The sequence below is a fragment of the Mesocricetus auratus genome, unplaced genomic scaffold (genome assembly GCF_017639785.1).
Source record: "Mesocricetus auratus isolate SY011 unplaced genomic scaffold, BCM_Maur_2.0 Super-Scaffold_100038, whole genome shotgun sequence".
Lineage (NCBI taxonomy): Eukaryota > Metazoa > Chordata > Mammalia > Rodentia > Cricetidae > Mesocricetus > Mesocricetus auratus.
Genome location: NW_024429216.1, coordinates 8001171 through 8020920, shown reverse-complemented (window position 1 = coordinate 8020920; position 19750 = coordinate 8001171). Strand labels below are relative to the sequence as shown.

Here is a 19750-nt window from a genome sequence, read left to right as displayed (position 1 = left end):
AAGAGCTAGTTCTAAGACAGGCTCCAAAGCTACACAGAGAAACACTGTCTCGACAAAACAAAACAAACACACACACAAAAACTCAAACCCAAGCAAAAGAGATTTGTTTTCTAACTTCACTGCCATTCAGATTTCCCCCTTCTTAGCCTGTGGGATCCACGCTTGTTTTACTTGTGGCTGTGCTGCTCTGTTCCTCTGCCCTCCGCGGCAACCCCATGTTCTCTGAGAAGCATTCCTATCTAACTACAGAGAGTGAGGGTTTTTTTTTCCTAAGCTTGACCACACCCTCCAATATCTCCAAGGGTAACCCGGACATTGCCAAGCACCTCCCTCTCTTACAGGACAAAATTATTTCCTGTAATAACTGGGAAATGAAAACTGTTCCTAGCCAAGAAAGAAATGAAGACAGGACATTTTCATTTCTTGAACCTCATATACACAAAGTCCTGGGAGGTAGCAAAAGACTCCTAGTCCTTTAAATTTAAGTGTGTGTGTGTGCGTGCGCATCTGTGTGCGTGTGTGTGTGTGCATGTGTGCGTGCGCATGCGTGTGTGTGCACGTGTGTGTGCACACGTGCGCGCTCACACACGCGTGCCTTAAAGCAAATGTGCATTTAGGGACCAAATTGCAGGAACCGATTCTCTCCTTCCACCATGTGAGTCGAGAGCATCCAAATCAAGTCACTTGGGCTTGACGACAAACTCACTGAGCCGCCTCACTGGTGAAAAATGACTTAAAATAAACATTACAGCACAAAAAAAAAAAGCACTGATGTTTGTTGGGAGTAGATTAAAAATTCGCAATTTGAACTTGGGTCTTTTGGTTATAGGCTGATAAAACAAAACTTTGTGTAAAGAAATTGTGAGGTGCCCCCCCCAGCATGCTCCCCCCATGTGGAGAAAAGAGGCTGGGAGGGGGGCGCAGTGAGAATACTCAGACTCCAGCCTGTAAATCATCCCGTCCTACAATGAGAGCTAGTGCCGGCCCCGCAGGGAAGCCCCATCCTCTTGGCTCTGCCCAGGTTCTCTTGTTGCCTGAGTTCGCCCACCCACCACTCCGGAATCCATGGAGCTGTCTGGAACATGCATTGGGATACACGCTGAGCATCCTGGGCCCAGGCCAGCAAGGCCCTTTGCAACGGGGGGGGGGGTTGGAGGCTGAGGCCTGGGAATGGTCTCTTCCCACACTGGCGGGAGCCCAGAGGTGCCGTAAAAAAACAAATTGCAAACTGGCAGCTAGATGGACGTCTACCAACTAAACACCCCTCCAGTCCCAACTTCCACACCAGAAAACCATTTCCAGCCCCCAAGGTCACGGTCACTCTGACTTCTTTCATTATTACATTCATTGCTTCATTCTGTGTGTGTGTGTGTGTGTGTGTGTGTGTTGGCGGGTTGGAACACATGGAATCTCTTCTCCAGGGTGGTGACAAGTGTCTCCTTCTGCCACCCTTCACTCTGATCTCTGACAGCACAGATTGGCCGCATCTGTTTTGAATTTTATAGTCACAGAATCAGGAAATATGTCCTTACTGGTGCTTTTCCCCTCTCAACACCAAAACACTGGCTGTTGTATGTCGCTCTGGGTTCTTCTCACCACGGAATGGGGTTCAACCGGTGCAACTGGGAGCGGAGTGGGGGGGGGACGGGGGGGGACGGGGGGGCCCCGGACTGTACGGGCTGTACTCAATTCGCTTAGGTGAGAACGTGTCTTGCAATTTAGATCCCTGTGGCTGGTGACAAATGCGCAGAGAGAGAAGGGGTTGGGGAGGCAGAGGACACAAGAAACGGACGACTCAGGCTGACGGCCACCTTGTTTCTGACCAGGGTGAGATGGAGCCATGGCGAGGGTTCCAGCAGGGAAGACTCGACCCACATTGGATGGCACTGGGGCACATCCTCTAGCCCGTGGAGGGAGTGTCCTTCTTTCTTGATACAGTCTCGTGTAGCCTAGCCTGGCCTCAAACTTGATATGTGCTAAATATGTAGCCAAGGATGAGTCATAGCTCAGCCCAACCCTCCTGCCTCTGCCTCCCAAGAGCTGTGTGCCACTATGCATAGATTATATATATATATATACATATATATATATATATCTCAGATACTTTGTTTCCATCCTTGCTTGCCTTTCTTATTGTCAATTTTTTTCTAATCATTTTTTTCTCCCGAGGCAGTGTTTCTCTGTGTGGCTTTGGAGGCTGTCTTGGAACTTGCTCTTGTAGACGAGGCTGGTCTCGAACTCACAGAGCACCGTCTGCCTCTGCCTCCAGAGTGCTGGGACTAAAGGTGTGCGCCACCAGCACCCGGCTGCTAATCACTTTTATCTTTATTTATGTGTAGTGTGTCCCTGTGTCTCCCACATGTGTGCCAGAAGAAGGTGTCAGGTCTCCTGGCCTAGCTAGGGTGGCGGGTGGTTGTGAACCACCCACTGTAAGTGTTGGAAACCTCATTCGGGTCCTCCGGAAGAGCTGGATGCCAGTTAGTTGTTTTGGCGCTTGGGAAGACGGATCCTTAATTGAGAAGTTACCTCCATTAAACTGGCCTGGACAAAGTCTGTACTGCACAGTTTGGATTAACGGCTGCTGTGGGAGGGGCCAGTCCACAGTGGGCGGTACTGTCCCTGAGGTGTGAGAAAGCCGGCTGAGAAAGCCAGGAGGAGCAAGGCGGTGCCTCCCCCCCCGCCTCTGCCCCGCCCCCCTCTGCCCCTCCCCGGCCTCTGCCCCGCCCCCTCTGCCCTGCCCCGCCCCGCCTCTGCCCCGCCTCTGCCCCGCCCCCGCCCCTCCTCCCTGCCCCTCCCCAGCCTCTGCCCCTCCCCGGCCTCTGCCCCTCCCTGGCCTCTGCTTCAGGACCTGCCTGCAGGTTCCTGCTTGAGTTCCTGCCCTGCCCTCCTCCTGCAGTGATGGACTCCGGGGTGTGTCAGCCAAATAAATCCTTTCCTCCCCAAGTTGCTCAGCAGTAGAAAGCACGCTAAAACCAGCGGCAGCCGCTGCTGAGCCCCTTCCCAGCCCCTTGCTTCTGCTTCCATGCCCTAGGTATTCAGAAGGTGGTATTGAAGCAGAGAAAACGGCCCCCAGATGGAGCGGTACTGTTTGGAGGTGTGGTCTTGTTGGGGGAAGTGCGTCACTACAGGGGCCGGTGTAACGAGCATTCTTCCGCTAGCCTGGTCCCAGAGCCGCGTCAGTCCCAAATGAACATGCAGGACGCTATACTAATTATGAAGCTGTTGACTGTTTGCTATGGTTTCTTATCGGCCACCTCTGACTTAATTATTAACCCATAACGTGGTCTTCTCTTATTGGAGAAAGGGTCCAGATCTCTTACTTGCGTCCTACATGGTGACTGTGCTCTGTGCCTCCGTTTCCCAGAATCCTCCACCTCTCCTTGTCCCACCTATCTTGCTTCCCTATTGGCCAACAGTGCTGTATTTATCAACCAATAGGACAAACATATACACAGAAGGACTTCCCCCAGTCAAGCGGGCTTTGAGGTCTCTTATGCTCAAGCTATGCTCAGAGTGACTCACTTCATTTCCTGTTGCCTATGGGGTTAGATGTAGGACTCTTAGCTCCCTCTCCAGCACCACATCTGCCTGCACCCCGCCATGTCCTGTCATGGTGGCAATGGACTAAACCTCTGAAACTGTAAGCCAGCCCCATTGTTATTATTATTACTATTTTTTTTGAGACATGGTTTCTCTTTGTAGCCCTAGCTATCCCGGAACTCGCTCTGTAGACCAGGCTGGTCTCGAACTCACAGAGATCCACCTGTGCTGAGATTAAAAGCATGTGCCACCATTACCTGGCTTTTTAAAAAAATTATTGCCATTACATTTTATTTATGTATTAAGGAGTGCCATGCATACCCTAGGATGCAATTCAGGTCATCAGCCTTGGTGGCAAGCCCCCTTAGCCACTGGCCCCTCTCTTTCGTTTTTTGAAACATAACTCAGGCTCACTTCTAACTCAGTATGATCTTGAACTGCTAATCCTCCTGTAGGGGTGATAGGCATTGCCCACACAAGTTTGTGTGATACCGGGAATCAAAAACAGTACTCCATGTACACCAGGCAAATACTCTATGACTGAGTTACATCTGAGGTCCTTGCAGCCCCTAAAATTAGGAAGACAGCAGGCTGGGAGTGGAGGTGCAAGCCTTTAATTCCAGCATAGGTCTATACTCATAGCCACTCGGGAGGCACAGGCAAGAGGATCTCCGTGAGTTCAAGGCCCGCCTTGTCTATATAGATGGAGAGAGTTTCAGGATAGTTGGTGTAGTTTGACTTTCTTATAGAATTTTCATTTGGGCCATCAGCCCCCAAATAAGGACGCAGAAACTCATTATTAATTATAAAAGCTTGGCCTTGCCGGGCAGTGGTGGCCCACGCCTTTAGTTCCAGCACTAGGGAGGCAGAGGCAGGAGGATCTCTGTGAGTTTGAGACCAGCCTGGTCTACCAGAACTAGTTCTAGGACAGCCTCCAAAGCCACAGAGAAACCCTGTCTCAAAAAAACAAAACCAAAACAAATAAAACAAAGACTGGCCTTAGCATAGGCTTGTCCCACGAGCTTAAATTAACCCATCTCTATTAATCTATGTTCTACCACGTGGGTTTTTACCTCTCCTTCATTCTGTATGCCCAACTTCCCCAGGGTCTCATTGGCGTCTGCTGTACACCTAGATTCTATCCCTGAGTTCCTCTCTCTCCCTGGAAGTCCCGCCTAACCCCTCCTGCCTAGCTATTGGCCATTCAGCTTTTTATTAAACCAACCACGGCGACACATGTTCACACAGTGTAGCCAAATATCCCACAATAAGTCAGGGTTACGTGGTGGTACTCTGATAGGGGATATGTTTTGCTGGGGCTATAACTCAGCGGTAGAGGCTTCCTGCCTATGCCCCTGGGTTTGAGCCCACCATGGGTAGGGGAGTAAAGTGCAGTTCCTAGGCACATGCGTGAAATTACCTATCAAGCTTCACCCCCCAGCCCCACGGCCTGTCTTCACTGCCCTCCAGGGACTGCTGTGCACTCGTTATAGTATTACCTGTGGCTGGAGAGAGGGCTCCAGCATGAAAGCTCTTGCTTTGCTCCCCGAAGACCTGAGACTGCTTCCAGGATCCACACCAGATGACCCACAGCCACCTGTACCTTCAGCTCTGGGGGTTCCACGAGCACACATGTGACAGACCCAGACACACACATACACATAAAGTAAAAGAAAAGGGGCTGGAGAGGTGGCTCAGTGGTTAAGAGCACTGGCTGCTCTTCCAGAGGACGCGGGTTCAATTCCTAGCAACCACAGGGCAGCTCCCAAGTTCCAGAGGATCTGATACCTTCACACCAATGCATATAAAATAAATAAGTTAAGCCGGGCGTTGGTGGTGCACGCCTTTAACCCCAGCACTTGGGAGGCAAAGGCAGGCAGATCTCTGTGAGTTCGAGTCCAGCCTGGTCTACAGAGCAGCCTCCAAAACAATACAGAGAAACCCTGTCTCAAAAAAACCAAAACCAAAATAAATAAGTTAAATAAATTTAAAAATAAAGCTAATTCCCTTCCAGGACAGCCAGAGCTGCTACACAGAGAAACCCTGTCTCGAAAAACCAAAAAGAAGAAAAAAGTTAACTCCTAGAATAATTCCCAGAGTTGAATGACTCAGCTGGCAGTGTGGACAGCCAGGGACCCAGGCTCGTCTATTTTGAGATTTGGTTCTATGAGATGGAGTTTTGCTGTGTAACCCAAGCTACTCCTAATTCTGAGGTCCAAATGGTCCTCCTGCCTCAGCCTCTCAAGCAGTTGGGACTACAGATCTGTGCCAAGTACTCATATGTTGGTTAATGTTTGTTTGCTTGCTTTTTGATGGGGAGGGAACAGACAGGGTCTCATACTGTAGCTCACGTTGGCGGGAACTCAGTCCATAGCCTAGGGTGTCCTAAGACCGCCTGTCAATCTTTCTGCCACAGCTTCCGCAACTCCTGAATGCTAGGGTTACAAATGGATAATAATAGCACCAAGCCTCTCCCCTAGCACACAGGAGGCATTATTTAAGCATAGCTGTTGAGGGTGATAATGATTACCGTGACCTGACACCTTCCCAGGAACCCTAGGCTATATGAGCATTGGCCACTAGGAGGCGCGTCTAGCTTTGGCCGCACAGGCACATGGTGGCACTCAGGAGGCGCTGCGGCGCATGTCACGCGGGATCAGTGACAAACTGGAATATTTATTTGGACATTCCACAGGAGAACGGATTGATCCTGGTCAGCTCCAAAACCCACAGAGCCAGGGCTGGGGACTAATATGGGGGATGTCGGAACGAAACAAAAGAAAATAAAACTAGATTCTTTGCTGAGCCTCCAGGCAAAGCAGTGGATTAGACTGTGTGAGGGGACACTAAGCTTCCAACAGCTTTGGCCTCCCCATTCCCACTCCTGTGACACCTGTGGAGCAATGTGGCTGAGGTGTGGGGGGGGAGACAATAGGAATGTCTGTGGATCTACATCTACAATGGATTTTTTTCCAAAAATAATTTACATATACTAGATTTTCATCATATTTTCCCTTCCCCCAACTCCTCCCAGATGTTCCCCACCTCTGCCCACCTGACTTCATCTTCTCTCTCCCCTCCTCTCTCTCTCACTCTCTCAAAAACAAAACAAATAAAAACCTGTAAGATGAAAACTACCAAAAAGAAACAGAAAGTTCACAAAAAAAAATGTGGAATCTATTATGTGTTGGCTAACTCCTCCTGGGCCTGGATTTAAAAAAGAAACACTGTGTGTGTGTGTGTGTGTGAGAGAGAGAGAGAGAGAGAGAGAGAGAGAGAGAGACAGACAGACAGACAGACAGACAGACAGACACACACACACACACACACACACACACACACACACACACACACAGAGTTCTCTCCTGTTATTCTTGGGTCCTGGAGATTAAAGTCAAGTCCTCAGGCTTGGTGGCAAGTGCCTTTATGTTTTCCTTTTCTTTTCTTCCTTCCTTTATTTGCTTTATGTTTTTGGAGACAGGGTTTCTCTGTGTACCCTTGGCTGTCCTAGAAGTAGTTCTACAGACCAGGCTGGCCTAGAACTCACAGAGCGCCTCCTGCCTCTGCCTCCCAAGTGCTGGGATTAAAGGCGTGCGCCACCACTGCCCGGCCAACATTTTGCTTGTTTGTTTGTTTTTTCTTCTTTGGCTATCCAGAGCTTTCCATAGATTCCCAAAAGGGATCCAACATTCCTGAAGGTCAAGATTCTGCCTTCCACATTCTCTTGTGCGTTTCCCCATGTCATTGAGTCTCAGTTCCTTCAGGAACCCTGCCTAGCTGCCAGCCATCAGGGCTGGGTTTAAGTCAGTCTGGGTTCTCAACTCACATCCAGATTCTATGGAAAATATTTATGGGTTCCATGAATGAGGTTAGTGTTTGGGTTGGCTCCTCTGTTCTCAGCTAGGGGCCAGTAGCTTCCTGTTGCACTTTGGACAGGTTACTTTCTTTTTCTTCTTTTTTTTAACCCTCTCTTGGTAGGGCTGAGGGGGAAACTTAGGGCCTTCAACAGCTAGGCAGGAGCTCTGTCACTGAGCCATGCCCCCAGCCCCTCACTGGGTGATTCTAAGCAGGGGCTCTACCACTGAGCTACAACCCAGCCCCTCACTAGGGGATTCTAGGCAGGGGCTCTACCACTGAGCTACACCCCAGCCCCTCACTGGGGAATTCTAGGCAGGGGCTCCACCACTGAGCCACACCTCCAGCACCTCACTGGGGGATTCTAGGCAGGGGCTCTACCACTGAGCCACGCCCCAGCTCTTTACTGCTGGATTCTCAGCAAACACTCTAACACTGGAACATTCCCTAAGCCCCTGCCAATTCTTAAATTCCATTTTTTCAGTTTCATTGAATTATAATCCACAGAAACCAGCATTTGAAGGGTAAAAGTACAGTTGTGTGGTGATGGCCTCCCTGTAGGCAGCATGGATTCTTGAGGCCCTCTTATCTGTGATAGCTGGTGTTCACGGTACTGGATTGTGAAGGGAATAGAACCCTGCCTCTTCTTCCATGCTGGGAAGGTTTAGTCAACAAGGCCAGCCTGGTCTACAAAGCTACACAGAGAAAGCCTGTCTCCAACCCCCCTCCAAAAAAAGAAAACAAAACAAAAACGCGAAACCCCCAGAAACTCTGAAACATGATTGCTCTGAAAATTAGAAAGAGAATGGTAGAAAGGAAGAAGAGACAAGAAGACAGAGAGATGGGAAACTGCCCAGAGAAAAGAAGACGGAAAGAGAGAGAAACTGAGACAGGAGAGCCAAGAGAGACAAAGCCAGACTCAGTCATGGAAAGTCGAAGTCAGTCTTGGCATCAGGAACGGTACGTTCGTGCCTGACTGAGTGACTCAGCGAACTGGGGAGCCAGCTTTTGGGAAAAAGAAAAGGGCAGGTAGAGGCCCAAAGTACAAAATAGGTGTTTTAATTGACAATTGTATAAAAGGACAAGGAATGCGACAGGGGACCCAGGACTGGACCACGCCAGGCCCGAGGTGCCGGTGGGCGGGGCTGGAAGAGACAGGGGCAGTGGCAGGCACCCCTCTACGTCTGTCCATCCTAAATCCAGACTGGCTGGCACCCTGGCACACTTGCAGACTGGAGGGAGGCAGGCGCGCTCTGGAAGCTCCCAGTGAGCAGGCGTAATGGGACCCCAGGCGCCGGCGCTCAGGCCCGAGGTCGCGCAGGCGCACAGTGATGTGGCTGGTGGGTGGGCGCAAATCCTGGCCGGCAGACACAGCGGAAGGAGCCATCGGTATTGACGCAGCGGGCATTGACGCACAGTGGGGAGGTTGCCTCGGCCTCGTCACATTCATTGATGTCTGCGGGGGAAGGGGTATGAAGATCGTTACCGGAGCCCGGGAGAACCACAGATGTTGAGCCTCTCCTACAAAATGCACCATAACCACTTCCAACTGCTGACTATGTGAGCCCAGGCAGGTGACCTACGCCTGTGTTTTGGCCTGCAAGATGGGCCGGTGGGATTAAAGGCTTTCTGTGCAGGGCTGATGACCTGAGTTTGATCCTTGGAACCCAAGGAAAGGTGGAAAGGGAGACCTAATGCCACAGAGTTATATCCTGACCTCCACACGTGTGACACGGTATGCAATAATAAAGAAAAACTGAAAACGAAGATAGATATCAGATTATATCTGCAGGATTCTTTCTGTATTCCCAAGTCCGGCTTTCCCGGTGCTCTGACGTCATCAAGCTCCCCCCACCCTGAGCAAGAGTAAATTTCCTCCCCCAAGGATGGTCTGGCCCCCGTCTGTAATGAGCTTCTTTCTTGGCAGTTCCTGATCACCCTCTGGTCAGGCTTGCTGTTAGCCTTCCCTCTGTCCCCCTTTCTCACCGACACAGGACATGCGGGCCATGTCCAGGCGGTAGCCATCGAAACAGTCGCAGGTGAAACCTTCGGGAACCCGCACACAGCGGCCATGGGCACAGCCATCCAGGATCCCGCACTCCTCAGCCTCCAGGCCTTCATAGGGCTCAGCCAAGGCTCCTGCAGAGAACACGGGGAGCTGTGACGGGAGTTCTCCACCGTAGGTCCCTCCTTTGTCTCCTTCTTCCCTTGCCCCTGGCTTTCTAGGCTCTGTGTCGCGCGTGCGTGCGTGTGTGCGTGCGTGTGTGTCTATTATCCTAACTCGTCCTTCCCACTCCCAGACTGCAGGGGGGCGCTGTGCCAAGACCATTCACCACGCTTAGTTTCCCTAGGTGTTGCCATGCATTTTTTGGCCTCAAACTTGCAACAATCCTCCCGCCTCAGCCACTCTAGTGCTGGGATTACAGTCATGAGTCACCACTCCTGCTCTTGTACATTTCTTACCCCGGCCCGCCTTCTGTCTTCTCTCTCATCACCCCCCCCCCCGCTGCTCCCCCCCACCCGCCCCCGCGTGTTTTGTCTGTCTGCTTGGTATCTGGCCACACTGCTCACCTGTATAGCCTCCACGCTCGGAAGACTCCTCGGGCTCTGGGAAGGAACCTCGGGTGTCTCTGGACCGATATGGCCAGCCAGTGCCTCGGCTGGATGGAGCAGGAGCCTCCGACTCACCATAGGGGCCACCGTCATCCTCAAAGTCCGGCATGTCGAAGGGTGGGGCGCCATAAGGGGCCTCCCGGCGGGCAAAGGGTCCAGGAGGGGGTGGGTAGGGGTCGTAGGGTAGCACTGGTGGGGGGTACAGGTCTGGCCCGTAAGGGAGACTCTGGAAAGGTGGGCCTATATCTGGGCCGTATTCGTAGGGGAGTCCAAAGCCCCCCGGGCGCGGTGGGCCGTAAGCAGGGGGGGCGTAGCACATTGCAAAGGGCCTCGAAATCGTCTGTGAACAAGGGCGGAAAACATACCCAGGTCAGTACCCGCTGCTAGCTCATGTACCCTTCCCCCATCAACAGAGGAGGAGCTGGGAGGCTTGGGCAAAGACTGGCCCGGACCTCCCTGGAAAGGAAGGAGCAGGGCTTTGGATGGTTCCAGGATGATCTGGGGATCCTGAGGTCCTAGGATCCAGTGTCCTCAGACTGCAGCTAAGAACCAGAGTCTAAAGTGCCAGAATCTGGGGGGCCCATGGGAGCCAGAGTGAGTAACCCAAAGAAATTAGACGAAGGTGTTTTATGATTGGAGGATCAATGGGCAGGCTGAACACTGGGACTTAAGGGGCTGGAGGGGTCTGGAGGGAGCTTGCATCTCTGGCACGTGGAAAAACCAGCCTGGAGTTTTGGGCTCTTGTTTTTACGGAGCTAGTAGGAGGGGACCAGAGATCTCTGTGGCTGTGTTGAAATCTTGATAACCTGGAGTGTGTGTGTGTGTGTGTGTTGTGTGGACAAGTGTTATCAAGATCTAAGGGCCCAGGGGCTGGAGAGATGGCTCAGAGGTTAAGAGCACTGACTGCTCTTCCAGAGGTCTTGAGTTCAATTCCCAGCAACCGCATGGTGGCTTACAACCATCTACAATTCAATCTGGTGTATATGTAATAAATAAATTAAAAAAAAAAGATCTAAGGGCCCAGGAGTGTCTGGAGCAGGGTGTCTCACAGGTTATGTCTTGGATGTGTCTAGAAACCAGGAATTTAAAGATGAGAGACCCCAGAGCTGATAGGGTTGAACCCATGGGGGCCACTGGTTCGGGCCTTGAGATTTCCATTGCTGACACATGGAAGTCTTAGGATTGTAGCCAAGGTTTTGGGGTAGGCAGTGCAGACATATGTAAAGACACCCAGAGGACTCTGGGACAGTGGAGCCGTGTAAAGTACCTGAGTCCTGGGCGGGGCAGAGAGCACAGTCCATACCCCAGGCTTCGCCGTAGAGACAGCAGCACTCTGTGTAGGTGGCCTGCCGGTCTAGACGCGGGCGGCTGCAAACAAGATCAGGTCCCACTTCCTGCCAGCACACGCCCAGATTGTCATCTACGGGCAAGGACAGGATGCATCAGGGCAGACTGCGACTCCGCTCCCCCCGCACAGACCCAGGTCCAGCCTCCAGAGGGTTCTGTGAGATGGGGGCGGGCGTTTTCCTTCCCTGGGCATCAGTTTTTGTGTTTTGCTTTGAGATGGTCTGTGTAGCTCAGGCTGACCCAGAACTTGTGAAGCTCTTTCATCCACGCCTGAGGTAGCTAGGTTCACAGGTGCAGACCACCACACCCTACGCCTGAGCAGTGTTTAAGTGAAGCCTCAACGTTTAGGGATTTTTGTAGGAACAGAAAATGGGAAAAGAGAATTTGGGGCCAAGGACCAAGGCAAAGCAAGAGAGACACAATGTGTGTGTGTGTGTGTGTGTGTGTGTGTGTGTGTGTGTGTGTGTGTGTGAAAGACTTAAGATAGGTGGACAGAGCCGGGCGTTGGTGGCGCACGCCTTTAATCCCAGCACTCGGGAGGCAGAGGCAGGCGGATCTCTGTGAGTTCGAGGCCGGGCTGGACCGACAGCCTCCAAAACAATACAGAGAAACCCTGTCTCGTAAAACCAAAAAAAGAGATAGGTGGACAGAGACTTAAAGAATGAGAGAGAGACAGAGGAAACCAAAAGAGCGAGCATAGGAGAGTAGAGCAGGCCTGTAATCCCAGTAATTGAGAGGCTGAGGCAAGAGTTTAGGCTAGCCTGGGCTACCTAGTGAGAATATGCACGTAAAAAACAGAGAGGAACCCGGGGCCCAAGAAATGTGTGCGGATATACACAGCACAAAAACAAAGGACTGACCCTAAAACTTTCACCTTCAACCTCCAGGCCAGGTCACCCCGAAAGAGAAGCAACCCCTGTCCTATCACACCTGTAATCCCAGCAATTAGAAGGCCGAGGCGGGAGGATTTCTGTGAGTTCCAGGTCAGCCCGTACTACAAAACAATAATGATGTGGGGGAAAACAAAACAGTGTGGCCCAGAGGCACTGTGGCCCAGGGCTTTAATCCCAGCGCTCTGGAGGCGGAAGTAGGCGGGTCTAGGCAGGCAGAGATACATAGTGAGAAGCAGTCTCAAAAAAAAACCCCAAAACCCAAACCAAGCGAAATGCCAGTCTCTGGGCACATCCAGGTGTTAGGTGTTAGGGACGTGGCCTTGAAGAAGGCTTGGCCTAGGGATCTAGCGGCTGGGGGTGGGGTCTGGCGGGTTGGGGGTGGGGTGGAGTGGGCGGGTCCGTGGGCGGGGTTACCGAGGCTCTGGCTCTCGTTGGAGACGCAGCGGCGTCGGGAGCCGTCCAGCACCAGTGGGGGCTCGCAGGTGCAGTGGTAAGAGCCCACGGTGTTGACGCAGCGGCCGCCTTCACACGCTGGCTCCTCGTCGGCGCATTCGTCGTTATCTAGGAAGGTGGTGGTGGGGGGCGGTTACCAGGTTGACTTCCTTTCACATCTCCCCGGGCTCACTGACAGAGTGATGGATGCAGTCTAGACTTCGGGAGGACTTCCTGCTGGGGTAGCCACATTTCTCTCCGGGGCTGGCAAGGCCAGGGGTGGGGGTGGGGGAAGGTGGGTTCCTACCAATGCACTCCAGCCGCTGTGCGTGATAGTAGAAGCCGTTGCTGCAATAGCAAGAGTAGCCTGGTGCGGTGTTCACGCACACTCCGCTCTTGCACACCTGGTCCTGGAAGAGCTGGCATTCGTCCACGTCTGCGGGAAAAGGTGGAGACTGTTGAGGGGAGGGGTGGGTGTGACCCGCGGGAAACAGGGGAGCATGGGCTTGCCAGTCTTGACAGAAGACAGACATGGCACCCAGAAGCCGAGACAAGGAAAACTGGACCAGAGGGGAGCTCCAGGCAGAAGAGAAAATCAAAGTGAAAGAAAATGGAGCCAGGTATGTTGAGGCACGCATGAAATCCTAGCAGTCAAGAAGCAGAGTTCAGACGAAGAACAGGAGTTCAAGGTTAGCCTCTGCTGCCTAGCAAATTCTCCGCTAGCCTGGGCTCTAGACCCAAAAACCACAAATTAAAAAGCTGTAAAGAAAAGAGAGGAGCACTGAGCGGTGGTGGCGCATGTCTTTAATCCCAGCGCTCGGGAGGCAGAGGCAGGAGGATCTCTGTGAGTTCAAGGCCAGCCTAATCTACAGATCGAGTTCCAGGACAACCTCCAAAGCAATACAGAGAAACCCCGTCTCGAAAAACAAAACAAAACAAAAACCCACAAAGCAAAGAAGAAAGAAAGAGCAAAAGAAGAAAGAAAGAAAAAAGAAAGAGAGAGAGGGAAAGAAAGAAAGAAATCGAGCGGCTCACAAGTCTGAGGCCAGTCTGGACTACTAGTGAAATCCACTCCTCAAAAACAAACAAATAAGAAATAAAACGGGGAGAAACCGAGGCAGGGTGAGACAGAGCTGGGCCTCGGGGTTGCGGGTGGGTGGGGTTGAAGTCTGGCCTTACCTCTCCTGGCGCTCAGGTCTCCACTGGGTACCAGGTAGCCCCGGCCGTGAGGACACAATGACTGGTACTCAGCTGTACACAGAAGCAAGGATGAGCTCAGAAACCCGAGCCCGAGTTCTTGCCCGAGCCCCCGCCCCCCCCCCCCCGCTCCAGCCCCCTACCCAGGGCGAGAGCCCAGGCCAGGCGGTGTCCAGTTCCCAGCTTTACCCGCCCAGGAGCCCACCTGGGGGCTGATGGCTCACTTCTTGTCCTGGAAGCACCAGTAACTCAATCCTAGACCTAAACACCTCTTTCCCAGCCCCTCCCTCCCCGCATCTCCACCCGGAGCCTGCGCCCTGCGCGGGTCTCCCCACGGCCCACACCCACCTGTCTCGGTGCCTGGACACTGCTGGATGCGGCAGCCACTGCCCCAGCCTTCACCCACGGTACAACAGCATTCCTGCCACGTCACATTTCGGGCCAAGATATTGTCACATGCGTCTGGAGCCGCCGTGTCAAAGTAGCATTCCCGACGCCCGCTGCTCACAGCCCCCTGCCTGGGAGGGCTGGGTCTTCGAGGTGGGGGTGGGGGCGGAGGCCTGGCTGGAAGACTGGGGCCGGCAGGTGCTTGGGGCTGCGAGCCTGGGAACGAGCCTGAAGGAAGAAACGGCTTTAGCCAGGCATGCATTTGTCTCCTTCTCTCCCACGTCCGTGGTGGGGAAAACAGGCCCAGAGGGCACCAGCCATCAGTAGCCGAGCAAGAGCGCACACTTAGGGCCTAGGGGAACAAACGAGGTCTCATGTGACTCATGATGACTCCCGCCTCCACCTACCAAGGGCCAGGATTACAAGTGTGCCCCGTGATGCCCAAACCTGGAGCCCCATGAGTGCTAGGCAAGGACTTTCAAGCCTAAATGACAATATATATTACATTGCTTATATTACATATATTATATTGTATATATTACATGTATTATTTTGCATATATATTATATTGTATATATTACATATATTATATTGTGCATATGGATTTGGTTGGTTTAATTTTTCTTTCTTTCTGTTTTATTTTAATTTTTAAAGACTCATTTATTTTAATTTTTAAAGACTCATTTATTTATTTTATGTGTATGAGTGCTCTATCTGCATGACAAGTCAGAAAGGGGCATCAGATCCGACTGTGGATGGCTGTGAGCCACCATGTGGTTGCTGGGAATTGAACTCAGGACCTCTGGGAGAGCAGCTAGTGATCTTAACCTCTGAGCCATCTCTCCAGCCTGTTTTATTTTTCAAGAAAGGGTTTCTCTGTGTAGCTCTGGCTGTCCTGGCACTCAATGTGTAGGCCGGACTGGCCTCGAACTCACAGAGATCCTCCTGTCTCTGCCTCCTGAGTGCCACTGTCAGGCCAAATTGTTACTTAACCAGTATTGTTGAGTAGGCTTAGTCAGGCTGGAAACTCACAGAGATCCTCCTGCCTCACCTCTAAGTGCTGGAGTTATAGGTGCGAGCCAACATGCCTGCCTTCACTTTGGCTTGCCACAGCCCCCTGTCATTTCTGAACCCTTTGCTTCACAGCCTCACCACCTCGGCTGTGGCACGGGCGGGGACAGGTGATCGCCTGTGCTTTCCATGGGTTTCTCTGGGTCTTCACAGCCAGCTTGTCCCCGGTGGTATCAAACATCCCACCGCCAGGCGGCCTCGAGGCTCGTTCACGTGGCTCGCACCCACCCCCAGGCTCTCCCCACTCAAGGCCCCTGTTTCAGGCCAGCTCTGTGGTCTCCAGCTCCGACCCTTCCACTCTCCAGCTCTCTCACACAGCATCCGCAGAGAGATTTCAAAGCCTTTCTTGGTTGGAAGTGGTCCATGGTGCCCCAAGGAAAAACCTCCTAAAGCAACTGCCCAGAGCGTTAGTGATGGGGACACACCTTCTGGGTACGTCTGTGAGGGTGTTTCTAGAAAGGACTTCCGGAAGACCCACGGCCATTTCCCAGGGGCAAGGTCTCTGGACTGAATAAAAAAGGGGAAAGGAAAAGGCCAGCTGAACCCTGAGTTCCCCTTTCTCCACTTCCTGATCCACGCACGGCGAGCAGGAAGATCACACTCCTGCCGCCATGTACCCCACAGATGGCTGCACCATCTCACCATGAGCCAGGATGAACCCTTCTCCCTTCCGCGGCCACAGCTACACAATGCCGCCTCGCACACTTCATCCCACTTAGTTCAGACGCTGACCCCTTCGGGACCCTCCCAAAGCCGCCTCCTCATGCCGGCCCGGGTCTCCCTCGCCTTTTCCCCTGCAGCTCCCTTTGCGCTTCCATCCTCCCAGCCAGCCCAGCTTTCTCTGTTGTATCATTATCTTTATCTCTTTGCTGGTGTTTGTTTATTTTCAATACTGAGGATTGAATGGGGGGCTTTGTGCTTACCAGACAAAATCTTTATTGCTGAGCTGTGTCTCCAGCCCCTCACTGGGGGATTCTAGGCAGGGGCTCTACCACTGGGCCACGCCCCCAGCTCCTCACTGGAGGATTCTGGGTAATTTTTCCACTGCTGAGCCACGCCTCAGCTTTTCACTAGTGGGGTCTTGACAAGCACGCTGCCATTGAACTATATAGACGCCTAGCCAACTTTAATTTTTTATTTGAGACAAGGAAGGTCTCACTAAGCTGCCCAGGTTGTCACTGAACTCACTAAACTTTCAACCCCGCATCAGCTTTCTGAGTTGCCACAGGCCTTCTGGCACCTGGCTTAGCTCTCCGTGGGATGCTGAGGCCATCGGGACAGATATTAAGCGTCTCTGCTTACTACTGTGTTCCCAACGCGCAATGAGGGTCTGAACATGCTGATTGGCCTATGTATACATGCCAATTGGAGGGATCTAACCGGGTTCCAGGCAGAGGCTAATTTTCTTGAATAACTAATATCATGCCAAAGGCCGCAGCCTGCAGCTCAGTGCAGAACACTTGCTTACTACCGACACATCCTGCAGGTTCTGAGGCCGGGCTGGGACTCAGTTGGTAGAGTGCTTGCCTAGCATGCGCAAAGGCCACAGCTGGATTCTCAACACCACGCAAGCCAGGCGTAGCGGTACATGCCTGTGACCCCAGCACTTAGATAGTCGAGGCAGGAGGACCAGATGCTCAAAGTCATCTCAGCTACAGAGAATTTCTGACTAGCCTGGGCTGCCTGGAAAAAAAAAATCGGGCTTTCAAAAATGACTCCTCGGGTAAAGGCGCTCATCACGGAAGCCTGCCATGGCCCATCATGGGAAAAAACCATGTCTACATGCATACATGCATGTACCCATCACGTCAAACACAAGAATCAAACTTTAACAAACTAAAGGCTGGAGAGATGGCTCAGTAGTCACTGCTGCTCTTGTGGAGGAATCAGTTAGGTCTCCTGGGGCATTCATACACACATGTACATAATACACTCACTCTCCACACACACATTAATGCAGCAACAGCAACAGTCAGGCAGTGGTGGCGCACGCCTTTAATCCCAGCACCCAGGAGGCAGGGGCAGGCGGATCTCTGTGAGTTTGAGGCCAGCCTGGTCTACAGAGCTATGTAACAGAGAAATCCTATCTTGAAAAACCAACCAACCAACCAACCAACAAATAAGTAAATCTTATAGAACCCTTTAAAAAACCTGAAATAATTGAAAACCTGAAAACCTCAAAAGAACACATGAAATTTTTTAAAAATTAAAATTTGACTGATGGAAGGTATCAGCACGTGCGCACAAACACACACACACACACACACACACACACACACACACACACACGGTTAAGTCACACAATTTTCCCACAGAACCAGAGGCATTTGTTAAGTAGACACGTGAATCTTACCGGCAGGAGTACGTGGGGGAACACAGCGTCCCGTCATGGGGTCGAACTCCTCAGGACTAGTGGGGCAGACACACAGGAAGGAGCCTTCGACATTTTCACACCGAGCGGAGCCGCACACGCCCTGTAGCGTCTCACACTCATTCACATCTGTGGGCAGGAAATACATCTTTGAGAGGGAGTCCACGCTATGAACCCCTGCGGTTGGAGATGGCCAAGATCTCAACTGTAACAGATGGGGCTGGAGAGATGGCCCAGCAGTTAAGAGCACTGGCTGCTCTTGCAGGGGACTTGGGCTCAGTTTCCAGCATCCACAGGGTGGACCACAACTGTCTGTATCTCCAGTTCCAGGGATCTGATGCCCTCTTCTTGCTTCTACAGGCGCTGCATGTATGTGATGCAGACAAATACTAGATACATAAAATACAAACACGTGTTTGAATATAAAGGGTTATAATCTGTAGGGGTGAGCCCTGTGGGGTGTGGACGGGGGTACCCGGGACAGGTGAGGCTGTAAAAAGAAAGGAAAAGCAAAAGCCCTCACTCTTGGAAGTTAGTCACGCTCCCAGAGCTTCTATCCCTGTTTACCTTGTAAGTATATTTAATAAATATATTAGACCTCCTTTTTCAGATAGTGCTATTTCCATCTTCAATAATCTATCTCTAAAGAGATATGTCTTTTGAGGTAGAATTTCACTGTGTTACCCTGGATCACACTATGTAAATCAGGCTGGCCTTAAACTTGTGACAATCCTCCTGCCTCTCCTTCCTAAATATCAGGATTACATGTATGAGCCAACATTGCTAGCTTTTTGTTGCCATTGTTTCATTAAAAAAAAAAAAAAGAACCAGCCAGGTGGCGGTGGCACACACCTTTAACCCCAGCACTCAGGAGGTAGAGGCAGGCAGATCTCTGTGAGTTCAAGGTCAGCCTGGTCGTTGACAGAGTTCCAGGGCAACACAGAGAAACACTGTCTTGAAAACAAACCAACAACAAACAAACAAACAAAAACAAACCAACAATACCCCCAGAACACACACACACACACACACACACACACGCACACGCACACACACACACACACAGTTTTACTCTTTAAACCAGGATAGTTTGTCCTCAGCCTCGTTGTAATCCTCCTACTTCAGTCTCCCAGGGGGCTGGTGTTGGAAACATGCACCATTATACCTGGTTCACAATGTAATTTTTTTTTGAGACAAGGTTTCTTTGTGAAACCTAGGTTGTCCTAGAACTCACTCTGTAGACTCTTATTTTTAAAGGTGTGTGTGTGTGTGTTTGTGTGTGTGTGTACCATGTGCACGGGTCCAGTGGAGACCAGGAGGTGTTGTGAGCTACTACGTGAGTGCTGGGAACTGAACCCCAGTCCTAACATCTTGTCCTCTAGAGTGGACATTTTTTTTTTTTTTTTTTTGGTTTTTCGAGACAGAGTTTCTCTGTGGCTTTGGAGGCTGTCCTGGAACTCGATCTGTAGACCAGGCTGGCCTCGAACTCATAGAGATCTGCCTGCCTCTGCCTCCCGAGTGCTGGGATTAAAGGCGTGTGCCACCAACGCCCGGCTTAGAGTGGACATTTTTTAACAGCCCAGACGGTACTATCTACTTTCTTCTGGTTAGGAGCCCTAACTTTCCCTTGGGGATTTTCTGAGTTTCCAAGTTGGCCCCATGCATCCTGATTAGAGCCAAGTCTCCACTGGGGCAGAACCAATCAGGTTACTTCGATTCTCCGGGTCAATGGTAGGCGGTGACCTCATCACACCAATCAAAGCTAGTCTCCAACTTTCTGGGTCACCTCCTTAGCCCTACAGCTGCCAGGCCGAGGGTGTCATCCCAGACAGAGCGAGGGCCACCTGTCACTGGGTAAAATCAAACCCAACAGAGGGAGACAGACAGCTCTGCTGCAGCTCTTGGCCCCGGGTCCGTCTGCACTCACAGACTTTGCCATTTCAATGCCCTCTCTCCTCTCAGCTGCTTCTTACTTCATTTTATGTACGGAGTGTCTGCCAAATGTGTGCATGTGCGTCACAGGAGTGCCTGGTGCCCTCAGAGG

The 19750-nt window shown here is 51.6% G+C and overlaps 1 protein-coding gene across 1 annotated transcript in view; it reads right to left on the bottom strand.

Annotated features, from left to right (window-relative positions):
- Window positions 1–8438: 8438 nt before the first annotated feature.
- The window catches only part of Ltbp4 (latent transforming growth factor beta binding protein 4), a 34376-nt gene continuing 23064 nt past the window's right edge, over window positions 8439–19750 (bottom strand). The window contains 10 exon segments of the mRNA XM_021223335.2: window positions 8439–8851; window positions 9382–9534; window positions 9967–10315; window positions 10317–10348; window positions 11276–11428; window positions 12663–12809; window positions 12988–13116; window positions 13860–13931; window positions 14226–14492; window positions 17689–17835. Of these exon segments, the coding sequence (XP_021078994.2) occupies window positions 8697–8851; window positions 9382–9534; window positions 9967–10315; window positions 10317–10348; window positions 11276–11428; window positions 12663–12809; window positions 12988–13116; window positions 13860–13931; window positions 14226–14492; window positions 17689–17835 (1604 nt within the window). The 3' untranslated portion in view covers window positions 8439–8696.